This window comes from Microcaecilia unicolor, chromosome 2 (assembly GCF_901765095.1).
Source record: "Microcaecilia unicolor chromosome 2, aMicUni1.1, whole genome shotgun sequence".
NCBI lineage: Eukaryota > Metazoa > Chordata > Amphibia > Gymnophiona > Siphonopidae > Microcaecilia > Microcaecilia unicolor.
The window spans coordinates 659,620,026-659,635,618 of NC_044032.1; the positions used below are offsets into that span (position 1 = coordinate 659,620,026).

The 15,593-nt window shown below is 44.7% G+C and overlaps 1 protein-coding gene across 2 annotated transcripts; it reads right to left on the reverse strand.

Moving 5' to 3' along the window:
- Positions 1-1,039: 1,039 nt before the first annotated feature.
- Positions 1,040-15,320, reverse strand: LOC115461753. 2 transcript variants are annotated; one of them, XM_030191800.1, is made up of 4 exons: positions 15,238-15,320; positions 12,032-12,134; positions 4,426-4,564; positions 1,040-1,835 (listed from the first exon to the last, which is right to left on the reverse strand). In XM_030191800.1, the coding sequence occupies exons 3-4, from the start codon at positions 4,536-4,538 to the stop codon at positions 1,232-1,234; spliced, it is 717 nt and encodes a 238-aa protein (XP_030047660.1). In that variant the 5' UTR covers positions 4,539-4,564; positions 12,032-12,134; positions 15,238-15,320; the 3' UTR covers positions 1,040-1,231. The 2 variants fall into 2 exon arrangements, with proteins under 2 accessions (XP_030047660.1, XP_030047661.1); XM_030191801.1 differs by lacking the exon at positions 4,426-4,564.
- Between the last annotated feature and the right edge of the window lie 273 nt (positions 15,321-15,593).

Here is a 15,593-nt window from a genome sequence, read left to right on the forward strand (position 1 = left end):
GTAACTCCTACTTTCTGGCTCTGGATTGGCTTGGAAGTGAGTTTAAATTTTAAGGGGCTTCGACATTAGCTTCAGAACTTAGTACAAGAACAGTGCTGGGCGGATTTCTATGGTCTGTGCCCTGATCGTGACTGAATAGATAGGGATGGGCTTGAGTGTAAATTTTAAGGGGCTTCGACATTAACTTCAGAGCTTAATATAAAAAGAGTGCTGGGCGGACTTCTACGGTCTGTGCCCTGAGAATGACAAGGACAAATCAAATTTGGGTATAAAAGTATGACATACTATGTAAAATGAGTTTATCTTGTTGGGCAGACTGGATGGACCGTTCAGGTCTTTATCTGCCGTCATTTACTATGTTACACACATACATTTAGCAGGTGTAACATCTGCGTCATTTCTGCAAGAGCTGTGCTACTATTTTATAAAGAGAGACAAGCAAAACATAGGCATCCATTACAAATACACATCAGAGTTAATCCCAGTATACCAGACCCAGTTATCCTATGAGCTTCAGGCAATGAAAAGGCAGCTAGTTGGAATCAATTCTATGAATTTCCTTTATAGAATACTAGTAAAAAAAAGCCCCGTTTCTGATGCAAATGAAACGGGGGCTAGCAAGGTTTTCTTCAGAGTGTGCATGTGGGAGTGTGTGTGTCCCTGCCCTCTCTCCCTCCCCCTCCCCCCCTCCGAGTCCACCCCCTCCCCCCTCCGAGTCCACAGTGTTAAGTTTCCTGCTGTTCTGTGTTTGAGTTACAGAGAGAGTGAGGGCATCTCTCTCCCCTCCCCCCTCTGAGTCCTTCACTGTTACAGAGAGAGGGATTTCGTGATGTGCTGTTTTCCTTCACTCATGGGGAAACCGGATATCTCTGGTGCTTCACACTTCCGGCTGGAGGCTTCATAGAACGTTGGTCTTGCCTTTTATATATATAGACTAGAGTAACAAGGCCAACGTCCAGGAGTGAACACTTAGAGCAGCCAAAACACATGATAACTTCTAGGATTCCTTTAAATGACACACCATTGCAGCTAGGTGCCAATGTAACCAGAGTTGTCACCTGAATAGAGCTGATGAACAGACCAGGATCAGCTCAAAGTGTTTCCAACAGCACTGGGGCAAACATTTTGTTAGAATAAATTGCTGTTTTAGGCAGCTCCGGTTCTGTGGAGCTGATCTCTTCCGAGCATGATTCCCTTTGCCAACTGACACTCAGAGAGGCCTCAGGATGCTTCAGAGGACCCAGGGCCTGTCTTTTGCCAGCTGTGCCTGGTAGCTTTTCATAGTCCTTTTTGGAGGAATAAGGGTGTTACTGAGTCCTGGCTTCCTCTTGCCCCTCGCTGGCTGGCTGTCCTCTGTACTTGCCTGGGGCTGGTTAGTGGACAGGGCTTCTGTAGCTTCTACCACACTTTGCTGCTTTGTCACCGTGGGCTTCGGCAGCACCTGTAAATCACTGTCATGAGCAAACTTACAGCTGCTCCCGAAGCGACAGCGCCCATCCTTGCGGTATGCCAGGCAGATCTTGCGCCCTGCAATTTCTGCAGGCCTGTCTCTTGCAGTCAGTTGCACGTGCCTCTCCAGCAGGCTGAGCTGAGCCCTTTGCTCTTCACGAAATGGATTAGTAAAGACCCCAGCGCATGCCTGATGCTGCTTCACCTTGGTGGCCACTTCCAGCCTGGGGGATGGAAGGCGGGTCTCGCTGAGGTAGTCCACGTGGTGCTCTGGTACTGCCAGAGTTTCCTCTGAAGGGTTTGTATCATCAGGAGGGGCTTCAGAGTCTTCCTCACTGCTTCCTGCACCTTCCTCAAAGAAGTTCACTCCTGGTCCAAGAGACGTCCTAAGAAGCAAGGACATAGCAAGGTGAGAGGTTAGTGCAAAAACCCATTAATATGTTCTCCTGCACTGAATGTTAACTTTTCACTCCCCTCTTGCTAAGGGATTTCTCCCCTTTGTGTCTAGTAAACCCATAGGCGCCCCGTATAAGAGGCTTGGGGAGGCTTAGCCCAATCGTGGACTTCCCTTGGCTGCTAGGTGGGGCGCAGGGGGAGCGATCGCTCCCCCAAACAGATCTTTGTGACCGGTCTCTGCCTCCGTCCTCCCGCGCGAGTCTTGCACCCAGGGCCCGCCCAACACGCCGCCATGCCATGCTTACCTCGCCCTCCCATGTCCCAACTGCCCGCCCTCTTCTCCCCCCCAAGATCCCTTTCCTTTTTTTTTTCTTTTAAATTTATCTCCGAGTCCGGCAGCGCAGCGTCAGTGAAAGCGCTTCCCTTCGCTCAGTGTCCCGCCTTCTTCTGACGTCATGACATCAGAAGAAGGCGGGACACTGAGCGAAGGGAAGTGCTTTCACTGACGCTGCGTTGCCGGACTCGGAGGTAAATTTAAAAGAAAAAAAAAAGGAAAGGGATCTTGGGGGGGGGGGGGGGGGGAGAAAAGGGTGGGCAGTTGTGGCAGGGGAGAGAGGAACATGGATGGGATGGCAGGGCTCAGGGAGAGAGGGGAATTGCTGGATATGGATGAATGGAGGGGGCAGGGGAGAGAGGAGCATGGATGGGAGGGCAGGGCCCAGGGAGAGGGGAATTGCTGGATATGGAAGAATGGAGGGGGGCAGGGGAGAGAGGGGAATTGCTGGATATGGGTGAATGGAGGGGGGCAGAGGAGAGAAGAGCATGGATGGACATGGATGGGAGGGCAGGGCTCAAGGAGAGAAGGGAATTGCTGGATATGGGTGAATGGAGGGGGGCAGGGGAGAGAGGAGAAATTGCTGGACATAGAGGGGAGGGGAGGGAAGAGAGAGGAAGGAGATGAGGGAAAAGGAAAAGAAGAGGAAAAACTGCACATGGATGGAGAAAATAGGCAGAAGCTGGATCCACTGGACAGTCAAGTCTGCGGAGGACCCAGCTTTTACTTATGGATATAGAGCAAGAAATGAAGAAGAAAGGCGGAAAGTAAAGAAATAAATGGAAAGGAAGCCCTGGAAATGGAGTTAAGAGGACAGATAGCAACAGAATCGGATACTGGGCCAGCATGATCAGAAAAACAAAGTCACCAGACAACAAAGGTAGAAAAGATCATTTTATTTTCATTATAGTGTTTGGAATATGTCCACTTTGAGAATCAGGTGCTCAACATTAAAAGTTTATATTTATTTACTTATTTATGGCATTTTATCCCACATTAAACATGAATTAGGGTGTTTTGTGGCTCTATATGAGAATTGTAATATTATGATCCCTTGTTTCAATATTGTTGACGGTCTGCATTTTCCGTATGGGTGGTATATTGGTGTATTAGGTTCTGCCCAGTGTAATATTTATGGTACAGTAAGGTTCTGAGTGTGTTTTTGCACAAAGTTGTGCATAGTGTTTTGCAGTTGAGCGATTGTGCTTAGAATATGCTTTGAGCAACCACTTTATTCTTTGACATATGATACATATCTAATATCTAAATTTAATAAAAGGTATTGTGACATTTTTATTTATATTTTTTTCTGTGTTATCAATTATGGATTTAAGCTCCACCTCTGGCCCCACCTCATAACCCCGCCCCCTTTAGCCTCCCCAAACAGTTGGGCCACCAACTGCCTATGAGTAAACCTTACCCAATGTCTGTCATGGAAACGAAAGGGGTTTAACCTCCAGTCCAGCTGCTCAAATACACCAATAACAATATGTGTCTTTCCAGACTCTTTCCTTACCTCAGCTTCTCTTCCCTAACCCTAATTTCTCCCAGCACTCTCTCTCCCCTAACCCTATCCCATCCAGACTCAACTCCATTCTCCTCAATGTCAGCCTCAAGTACCCTGTCCCCAACACCTCCAAGCTACATCTGCACCTGGTTTGATAATGGCCCCTGACCGTTCCCAGAGTCTTCCTGCACATACTACCTCTGGGACAGCTGTTCTGTTTTCTTCCAGAATCAAATGGCTCTTGACTTGTGTCCAAATTTCTTCACTGTTCGCACAACACGGATGAACCTCAGAAAAATAACGTGGTAGACAACATGGTTCCAATATAAGCGTTGGCTTACTAGGACAGACCAAAGGTCCCCCACTATCTTGTTTCCAGCAATGGCCAATCCAGGTCACAAGTACCTGGCAAGATCCCAAAACAGTAAAACAGATTTTATGCTACTTATCCTAGAAGGAAAACAAGGGTAGTTGTTGTGGACTCAATGGTGAAGTCTAAGTGTTTGGGGGAGGGGGGGGGGGGAGAGGAAGGGAATTATTATTGAGGGAACAGAGTTAAGAGAGCCACACCTTGGGCAAATGGGAGTCACCAGTGCCCCCCCCCCCCCCAACTTTGCTGCAATTGGGCTGTCCTGAAGTTCTTAACGATGGGTCTTTGAAGCCCCTTTGAATCTGCTGTCAACCACCGATAGTTCTGCTCAACCCTGAGCAGCTAGTGAGGAATTGACAGAGCTATTACCGGATCTGCTTCTCACCACTCCTGCTCAGGCTTCCTTCATGACTCTCCGTTTCTCCCTCAGACTCAGAATCGTAATCTGCCAACAGCCCCAGGGAGCTTGGACGCTGTGCCATCTCACTGTTGTGTTCAAAGCCGTCACCTGCACAAGGACCAGCAATTATGAGTCACAAGTCTGCCATGTACAAGTCATTTTCTGAACTTGTAATCACTAATTACACAAGGCCTGACTATAACGCTAAGAGTGATCTCTGTTTTGAGATGAGGCCAAAGTACCAGGAGAAGGCTGCTCTAGGTCATTTTCATATGGGCTGGTAACAACACAGCACTTCTCTGTCCACATCAACTGTTTTCAGAAATCGTATTATAGGCAAAGCAATGCAACACTGCTGCACTTGTGAAACAGATCTGGAGAAAGCACAGTTCTCATCTTCACTACAAGAAACTGGTCAGCAGAGAGAGAGATGGGGGATCAACTGCTTTTTCTATTGGGAATGGCAAAAGTAGACATGTGAAAAGGGCCACAGGGATCTCAGTTAAGCAAGATCACCTGCCTAGCGAGCAATATTCACTGCAAGTGAGGTTTTATCAATCAGAACAAGTAGCAATACTTATTCAGAAAGATTAGATTAAGTGTGGAGCTTTAAGGAATGACTTCTTTCCACTTTTCCTTCGTTTAGTCTATTTTGTTTAGATAAGTTGATGCCTCAGAGGCTGCCTAGGTCTTTTTCCGGGCACTTTTAAAATTACAAGTACTGAAATTGTGAACCGCTTGCAGGCAGAGAGGGGTACGTAAGAACGTGACATTTTCTTCATCTTTATTTTGGGTTCTTTTAAGGTAGACAGAGCAGGTTTGTCTAAGTATTTCAGTTCACTGTTGATGCTGAAATTTGTAAGAATATGACTATCATTTTGACAGGTTAAAATATAGGTATTCGCACTATGGTGTCCATCTTATTTTCAGTTGATGTTAACACATTTATTATTTTGATATTGTATGTACATTTGTTTTTCAATGTTCTTACAGATAACCTGAAGCAGGCTGGAACCAAAACACAGCCACACCAGTTTTTATGATGGTTTATTTCAATAAAAGTTTGTTCTCATACTAACATACGTAATATAATAAACGATGGCAGATACATCCAGTCTACTCAATAAGGCCACTTGCGTCAGGTTACACTCTTTCATGATTAAACATGGGAATCACATTCATATGATATCAATATTATCAATATGCACGTTGGATTTGCCATTTTCAGGACAGACGTCTACGCAGCACTGGCCTTACTTCCCCACTAATGCAGATGCTGCCTAGACACCACTTCTGCCCATCTTAATGCATCAACAGTTATCAGGTTCTTTAAGTTTTGTTTTGATGCTATTCAGAGAGGCCCTGTTTTCTTTCATGCCTCTTTGAAATCCTTGACGGGATTTTGCATCTAAGCTCGAGAATGGACGTTAGCTTTTTAAATGTCGACCTCTTCAGCAATGGAGAAAGGCACCGGTTTTAAGCCTATCATTTCATCGATAGCCTACTGCACCCTCCGGGCTGCCTACATCTGGCTGCTTTTCTGCGACATCGAGGAGGGGCTCATTTTCAAAAGAGAAAAACGTCCAAAAAGTGGCATGAATCTGCATTTGGACGTTTTTCTCACAAAAATGTTCAAACAGGTGTTTTGAAAACCAATTTTTAGATGTTTTTCTATGAAGTCCGTCAGAAGTGAGTTCAAATCATAATGGGGCGTGTCAAAGGCGGGATCTGGACCTTCCTAACACTTGGACTTTTTTCATCCATAATGGAACAAGTGTCCAGGTCTAAAACTAAGACGTTTTGAGCTAGACCTGTTTTTATAATGAATAAAGCACAAAAGGGTGCCCTATGTGACTAGATGACCACTGGAGGGAATCAGGGGTGACCCCCCCCCCCCCAATAACCCCCCAGTGGTCATTGACCCACTCCCATCCACCACAAATGTGAATACAAATATGATTTAGCAGCCCCTATGACAGTCTCAGATGTTAGAGCCAGGTCTATTAAAGCAGCCTGCAGGTCCCTGGAGTAGTGGAGTGGTCAGTGCAGTGCACCATGGAGTGGGGGACTCTGGTTCCTATCTCCCTCTACCTGTCACATTTGAGGGGGAAACTGTGAGCCCTCCAAAACTCACCAGAAACCCACTGTACCCACATATAGGTGCCCCTTTCACCCATAAAGGCTATTGCAGCGGTGTACAGTTGTGGGCAGTGGGTTTTGGGGGGCTCAGCAGACAAGATAAGGAACTAATGGTGAGATGTGTACCTGGGAGTATGTTTGTGAAGTCCATGCAGTGCCCCCTAGGGTTCCCCATTTATCTCCTGGGATGTCTGGGAGACCAATCCACTAAAACTGCTGGCCCCTCCTACATCCCAATGGATTGATTATCTACGTTTTTCACTTAGATGATTTTTTTTTAAAATGGACCAATAAACAAATTGTCGAAAGCACAAAACCTTGTTAGAAACAGTATTTTCGAAAACAAAAGACAGACGTTTTTCTTGCTTGAAAATTAACTTTCCTATTCAGATTTGGACACTTTTGCAAAACGTCTAAAGTCGGACTTCAACGTCATATCGAAAACGGCCCTTGGTTGACCTGAAGTTCTTATTCACACTTCAAACCAACAGCATTTCAGGTTTCAGCAGCTTACGTTTATGTTCATTGGTCTGTTTGTGCTTTAGAAAATTATTTAAAGTTTCTTTTTTGACTGGCCCATACTGTGAGACATCAATACTCTGCACATGGTACACACAGTTTGCTTGGATCGTCTTCCTATTACTATAAAGGTCTTCCATACAGGACTATGTTTATCCATTTTCTTTAAGTACTATCTAACAACAACATAGAAAAAGCCACTCAAAACAGTAGATATAAGAACTGATATATGAACAGCTCCATCTTAGACAGGTTATAGGAAGTGCAGATGAGTTGCTTCTCAAGCTTCAAAGTACAGACTATTCTTAACTACAGGAAAAATGGATGTTTCTGTGCCAGGTACGTCCTGCATGAATACACGTTTTAGAAAATTAAACATACACAATATTGATGTGTTCAAAGCCGGCACATAACTGGTTCTCATCTTTGTGACCTTAGAAACATAACCAATTATTATCCCAATGCTGGCACAGCGAACAGTTTCCACTGCCAGTTTGGTATTTGGGGGTGGGGGGCAGGGCTTTTTTTGAGGGGGTACTGAGTACCAGCACCTTTTCCATTGTCTGCTAAAATTGACCCATGAACCCCAAGTTTTAATGAAAGAGCTCAGGCTCTACCACCAATTCTGTCTTGTCATAGATTCTGTGACTGGTTGCAGGGGGCCTGGCTATTGCGGGGTGGGTCCCTCAGTGATCACCCCACCCCTGAAGGGTGGTCTAGTAGTAAAAACGCACTGGGTGGGGGAGCAAAACCCACTGGGAGATTAAGGGGATAGCTGCCCCTAATCCCACCAGTGGAATGCTGCTTAATAGCAGGCCATCTACCAAATCTTCAAATGTTCTTGGTAGCAGGTGAAAACTCCCGTCCATCTTGTAGGACAGACATTTACCGCCAGAAATGCAGCCAGTGGTGGGCAGCGCTTTGTTCGCAGCCAGCGTTCAACCCAGATAGTCAATGTGGGTCGTTTTAAGCGAGTGGAACTGTATAGCCAGGTTTTTTCAACACAGGCTAATGCATGGACGAAAATGGTGTTAAAGGGGCGATCAAGGAGGACAAAGCCGTAGCGGAGAAATTAAATGAATTCTTTGCTTCGGTCTTCACCGAGGAGGATTTGGGGGGGACACCGGTGCCGGAAAGAATATTTGAAGCGGGGGAGTCAGAGAAACTAAACAAATTCTCTGTAACCTTGGAGGATGTAATGGGTCAGTTCAGCAAGCTGAAGAGTAGTAAATCACCGGGACCTGATGGTATTCATCCCAGAGTATTAATAGAACTAAAAAATGAACTTGCGGAGCTACTGTTAGAAATATGCAATCTGTCCCTAAAATCGAGTGTAATACCGGAAGACTGGAGGGTAGCCAATGTTACTCCGATTTTTAAGAAAGGTTCCAGAGGAGATCCGGGAAATTATAGACCGGTGAGTCTGACGTCGGTGCCGGGCAAGATGGTGGAGGCTATTATTAAGAATAAAATTGCAGAGCATATACAAAAACATGGACTGATGAGACAAAGTCAGCACGGATTTAGTGAAGGGAAGTCTTGCCTCACCAATCTAATGCATTTTTTTGAGGGGGTAAGCAAACATGTGGACAATGGGGAGCCGGTTGATATTGTATATCTGGATTTTCAGAAGGCGTTTGACAAAGTGCCGCACGAAAGACTCCTGAAGAAATTGCAGAGTCATGGAATCGGAGGTAGGGTATTATTATGGATTAAGAACTGGTTGAAAGATAGGAAGCAGAGAGTAGGATTGCGTGGCCAGTATTCTCAGTGGAGGAGGGTAGTTAGTGGGGTCCCGCAGGGGTCTGTGCTGGGTCCGTTGCTTTTTAATGTATTTATAAATGACCTAGAGATGGGAATAACTAGTGAGGTAATTAAATTCGCCGATGACACAAAATTATTCAGGGTCGTCAAGTCGCAGGAGGAATGTGAACGATTACAGGAGGACCTTGCGAGACTGGGAGAATGGGCGTGCAAGTGGCAGATGAAGTTCAATGTTGACAAGTGCAAAGTGATGCATGTGGGTAAGAGGAACCCGAATTATAGCTACGTCTTGCAAGGTTCCGCGTTAGGAGTTACGGATCAAGAAAGGGATCTGGGTGTCGTCGTCGATGATACGCTGAAACCTTCTGCTCAGTGTGCTGCTGCGGCTAGGAAAGCGAATAGAATGTTGGGTGTTATTAGGAAGGGTATGGAGTCCAGGTGTGCGGATGTTATAATGCCGTTGTATCGCTCCATGGTGCGACCGCAGCTGGAGTATTGTGTTCAGTACTGGTCTCCGTATCTCAAAAAAGATATAGTAGAATTGGAAAAGGTACAGCGAAGGGCGACGAAAATGATAGTGGGGATGGGACGACTTTCCTATGAAGAGAGGCTGAGAAGGCTAGGGCTTTTCAGCTTGGAGAAGAGACGGCTGAGGGGAGATATGATAGAAGTGTATAAAATAATGAGTGGAATGGATCGGGTGGATGTGAAGCGACTGTTCACGCTATCCAAAAATACTAGGACTAGAGGGCATGAGTTGAAGCTACAGTGTGGTAAATTTAAAACGAATCGGAGAAAATTTTTCTTCACCCAACGTGTAATTAGACTCTGGCATTCATTGCCGGAGAACGTGGTACGGGCGGTTAGCTTGACGGAGTTTAAAAAGGGGTTAGATAGATTCCTAAAGGACAAGTCCATAGACCGCTATTAAATGGACTGGAAAAATTCCTCATTTTTAGGTATAACTTGTCTGGAATGTTTTTACGTTTGGGGAGCGTGCCAGGTGCCCTTGACCTGGATTGGCCACTGTCGGTGACAGGATGCTGGGCTAGATGGACCTTTGGTCTTTCCCAGTATGGCACTACTTATGTACTTATGTACTTATGACCAGTTAAGTCAATATTCAGACTTCACCAGCAAAGATAGGCCTGCTTTTTATGTGACCTTATTTGGCCGCTAAGCCTGGCCGGTTAAGTTCCGAATGTTGGGAGACTTAACCAGTCATGCTCCCAGAACACCCCCAACATTGCTGCCTTTATTTTCAGCGGTGATAACCGGTTATCCACCGAGACACGAGTTAACCAGCTGGGAACAGTCGCTGACCAGTTAACTCGCACTGAATATTGGCCAGTTAGTCTACTACTACTTAACATTTCTAGAGCGCTACTAGGGTTACGCAGCGCTGTACAATTTAACAAAGAGAGACAGTCCCTGCTCAAAGAGCTTACAATCTAATAGACAAGTGAACGGTCGGTCCGATAGGGGCAGTCAAATTGGGGCAGTCTGGATTCACTGAACGGTAAGGGTTAGGTGTCTCTTTCTGAAATGGGGACTAAACGTCAAGGAACTTGCTCAGACCACACCTCCCTGTCCGATATGTGCTGACACTTCATAGGCCTTATCATTTTTAATTTATTTTGCAGCTACAAATATAAAACACAAAAGGAATGGGCTCCGCTCTGCGTTTCTTGTTCACAAGTAGGTTCTCTCCACGGTCAGACTCATGCATTCATTCATTCATTCACCCACATCGTTTGTCTCTTGCTTAAACAGCACCGCCACCCACAGAAAGAGGCAGTTCTAGTTTAAGAAGACAATGATCTTCCATGACTAGGAAGGGACTCTGCCATGTTTCAGCAGGCCCCATGGATTCATGGGTAGCGAGAGAAGAACCACCATTCAGCAGCACCAACAGATCACATACAATATCCAACACTCACTCTCCTGGATGGATTAATCAAGAACAAATGACTATTTTCATTTTCCATCTATCTGAAGAACATATGGGGATGGCAAGCAGAGGCTTCTGGTCTCAACTGTGCTATCTAAACCCTGCCCAAAGGGCACCGTGGCTTTGTCGCTGGGTGTGCGGACCAACTCACTCTGCACTCTCCAGAAAGAGCGACACAAAGAGTAATGACCCTCTCACCCTGCACTGTCCTGGGAACAGCACAACTCTGTCACCTGTGTCTGCACCCCCCCATCCCCCACGCACAGAAACCAATGACCTGAGCTGCCTACGCAGTCACAAGTTGATCACTACCAATTATAAATCCCAGGGGAGAGACACTCCACAGTACACCAATAAATCAATAGTCAGTCCGTATCCAGGTATAAAAGACAGTCAGAAAAGGATTCCACACTCCGAAACACTATATCTTCAGCCCCAATGAGTTAAAGAAGGGAAACAAAAGGAGAATTCGGTATAGGCTGATCCTTCAGCCAAGCCTGGTTTTCATTAAGTCTAGCTGTAAGAAGTATAAAATTTTAATGCTAAAATGTACTTGAAAATGATAAGTACCAGACGTATTGAAGAACAACAGACAGGGACGAGGAAATAGAAGCTTGCGTTCAGTTATTCCCCTGTCTGTTGCTCTTCAATACGTCTGGTACTTATCATTTTCAAGTACATTTTAGCATTAAAATTTTATACTTTTTTGACTGAATAAGTTTGAAGGGTTCCTTAGAAGAGGGTTATAGGGATCTTCATTAAAGTTTTTCACATTCGTGTTTGAATTTAAAAAAAATGTTTTTTTGTGAATTAGTTATACAATAAACTCTGAAGGGTTTCAGAAATCAGGAGTATTGATGATGTATAGAGCATGACAGTGAGCCATTGTTATGGCTAGACTCACTGACACTGAGGGATCAGCCTATACTGAAATTGTCCTTTTGTTTCCCTTCTTTAACTCATAGGGGCTGAAGATATAGTGTTTCGGAGTGTGGAATCCTTTTCCGAGTGTCCTATATACCTGGATAGGGATTGACTATTGATTTATTGGTATGCAGTCACGTGTGTGGAGGATTCATCCTGCCCATGACCAAAAATCTGAAAGAGAATGAATAATCTGGGCATTCAGGGAGGTTGTAACAACACCACATCCATCTGCTTGACTTGTCAACAAACACCCTGGGACCAGCACTCGCTCCCACCTGTATGAGAAGGGTCCTGTGTCTCTCATTGGCACATTCAGGAGCAGCCAAAGCAGGATGTGTCACACATGGGAGAGAGAGGCAGGCATCGAAGGACAGGAGTCTGCAAAAGACCAACAGAAATAGAAAGTCCTCAGAATATTTCTAGTGGAACACACCAAAAGACCTGGTACACATAAATGGGTAAATGTATTTTTAATTTGCACAAATGGAGAAAATGTTTCTAACCCAACTTACCAATTGTTTCCGTCTTCTTATTTCAACCCAATCATTTTTAATTTTAATTTGTAAAACTTGTTTTTATTTGCGGTACATTAAATAAAATTGAACTGCGAGTACCTCAAGGGGGCACTTGCTGGGTGAGATGTTTGTATGGAACAATCTAATACGCATGAGACAGATCTGCACACAAGGGAAACCCCCATGTAAATCTCTCAAATTCACTGTGATAATCCTGAAAACCTGACTGGCTGGTGATCCTTCATTGTAAAAGGCAACAAATCTTTGCTTGAAAATAGGTAAAAGGACCCCCCCTCCCCCCCCAATATCCAGTGTGTAAAGGGATAACTTATTCTTTAAGTACTCTGGCCCATTTTGTCAAAGGGCCTTGTAGCCAGTGTAGTTTTTGCAGGAAGGGTGTGATGTGGTCATTCCGCTTGCAACCTTCTATCAATCGTGCTGTAGAATTCTGAATTAGTTGGAGCAGATACAAACTCTTTTTGGTTTGACCAGTGTACAGGGCATTACAGTAGTGGTCAGAATCGTCTTTTCAATATATGGAGAGAGATTTCGTAGCTGCCGCAGGTGAAGGAGACAATTTTTAAAGGCTGTTTAATTTGTGGAATCAGAGTGAGTGATGAGTCTAGCAGTATCCCAAGATTCCTGACCTGTGATTTTAGAGGAAGTTCATGCTTCCCAAAAGGTATTTTGAAGTCCGGTATTTGTCCACTTGTGTTTGGTACCCAAAGAATCTCTGTTTTGCTTGGGTTCAGGCAGAGTTTGTTGTTTACCCTTTCCTGAGTTGCAGTTAGGCAGGCAGTGGGTAGATCTGGTTCAGTGGCCATGAGTAGTTGCACATCATCAACACCAGTGGTGTAGCTATGTGGGGCCATGGGGGCCTGGACCCCCGAAGATTTGGCCCTGGAGCCCCATGCCGACAACCCTCTTGACCCCCCCTCCCGCCGCCAACCCTCTCCCACCGTCGCCTACCTTTGCTGGCGGGGCACCCCAACCCCCACTAGCCGAGGTGCAAAAAACAATGCGTGCTCCATTTTTGAGCTGATGGCAGGACCGGATATTACTACTTGCCATTTGAGCAGTGTTTTATGACGGGGTGTCCTTCCCCTGACGAAGCCCCATTGGCGAAACGGGTCCGTTGGGGAGGCCCTAGTTCGACGCTGCTACAAGGTAAGTTGTTTTTTTGGACCTTATGTCCTTAATAGTAGGATGTAGCATTTTGCATTAAAAAAATTATTTATAAAAATATACACTGTTTAACACCTAGGGAGGAGGTTGGGTAAGGACCAATGATTGAATTACGATGACCGTTCATGAGTAATCCCATTAATTTGGCTGATTGTCACCTAAGGTCTTTTTCCCCCACTTCCATTAATTTTTTGCTATCTTGCAATCTGTCTAATTAGATTTGCTGTGTTTTTTCAAAAGTAAAGTGGAGTTTCCAAATTTGTGTGTTACATTTGTATCCCACATTTTCCCATCTATTTGCAGGCTCAATGTGGCTTACATAGTGCCGGAGATGTGTTCGTGGACTCCGGTGTGAACAAATACAAAGTGGTGTTGTGGTAATAGTTCATGTGAAGCAGTCAACAGAAGAGTTGTGTTATGTCCATTACAGTATTAAAGTAAAATTATCCAAAAATAAAAGTTTGAGGTTTTCTTTGAAACATCATGTAATTCTGCTCAACTCGTATTTGCTTTGATAAGTTCATAAGTATTGCCACACTGGGACAGACCAAAGGTCCATCAAGCCCAGCATCCTGTTTCCAACAGTGGCCAATCCAGGTCACAAATACCTGGCAAGATCCCCAAAAAGTTCAATACATTTTATGCTGCTTATGCTAGAAATAAGCAGTGGACTTTTAACCAAGTCTACCTTAATAGTGGTCTATGGACTTGTCTTTTAGGAAGGTAGCCAAACATTTTTTAAACCCTGCTACGCTAACTGCTTTTATCACATTCTCTGGCAGGTTGTAAGTACTCGCTAAGAGAATAAAGCATCAAAGTGTCTTTTAAATCAAATATCTTTAAAAGAAGGCTACTTTAAATGTGAAAGGAATCACACAATCTAGTTGATGAAAAAAAGAGATTTAAAAACATTTGAATAAGAAATCCAGATGTATTTCCATACAAAACATGAAATATTAGGCTATGTGTGTTTATTTTTTTTATAATGAAGACATTTCTATATCAAAAAAATATGCAGGCATATTGCGCAGCACTGAGATCCACAATAATCAATAATAGGATTTCTAACACACCGCTAGTCACTTGATATTCTGTTTTCTTGTTTACTGAATTGATTATATCCACTATTAAGCTCATTTTCAAAGCACTTAGCCTCCCAAAGTTCCATAGAAACCTATGGAACTTAGCCTCCCAAAGTGCTTTGAAAATATGCCTCTTCGTCTACACTTGTTCTGTAAGTAATTAATTGTGTATCTACTCTTGAATGACGTTTGACATGATGTAATATTGTAAGCCACATTGAGCCTGCAAATAGGTGGGAAAATGTGGGATACAAATGCAACAAATAAATAAATAAGCTCAGAAGCACTGAAATTCATTTTCAATATGCATTCTCCCCCCCCCCCCTCCTCCAATGCCCTCCTAACAGAGAGAATGCAAAACCCTAGGAGGCCTTACTAAAACCTCACACGTTTGCTATGGTTTGCAAATTGCAATAGTGAGAGCAACTCTTTTGATCTTGCCAATATGGCGGCAAGCTCCGCCCACTGCCTTCAGCCCAGATAACGGGCGAGATAGGCTCGTGCCATTAAAGGTCCTTGAGATCAGAGATAGGTTGAGAGTAGCACTGGGATAGGTTGAAGGAAAGTGGGGTCATATCAGGACAGGTTGAACCGCGCCAAACTTTCAGTAAGAGTAGATTGAGGTGTAATAAGTTCAGACTGTAGACTATTAGCATAAGGTAAGAACGATATGGGAAGGTCGGGAGCAGCACTACTTACTTGCTCTTTACGTCGTGGTGGTGGTGCTGCTCCTCTCATCATGGCCGCTAAGTACGTCGTTTCGGCAAGGACGGAGGTGGTTTCGAACCCCAGCAGCCAATCATCACGAAGGAGCACAAGAAACGTAACCAACTGTTCCTGTGTCACCAATCGGAAGCGCCTTCGTCATTATGCTCGGAGGATGGGGGCGGGCCAAGAAATCCCAGCAGCCAATCAGCGAGGAATGTTTAGTTACAACAGTCAAAAGCTGGGCGCCACTTTGTGAAGCACGTACGACGACGTACGTATCGCGAATCCCACCAGCAGCCAATGAGTGAGGAGCGTCTGGTCCTCCAGTGGGAGGGGTGTGACAGAAT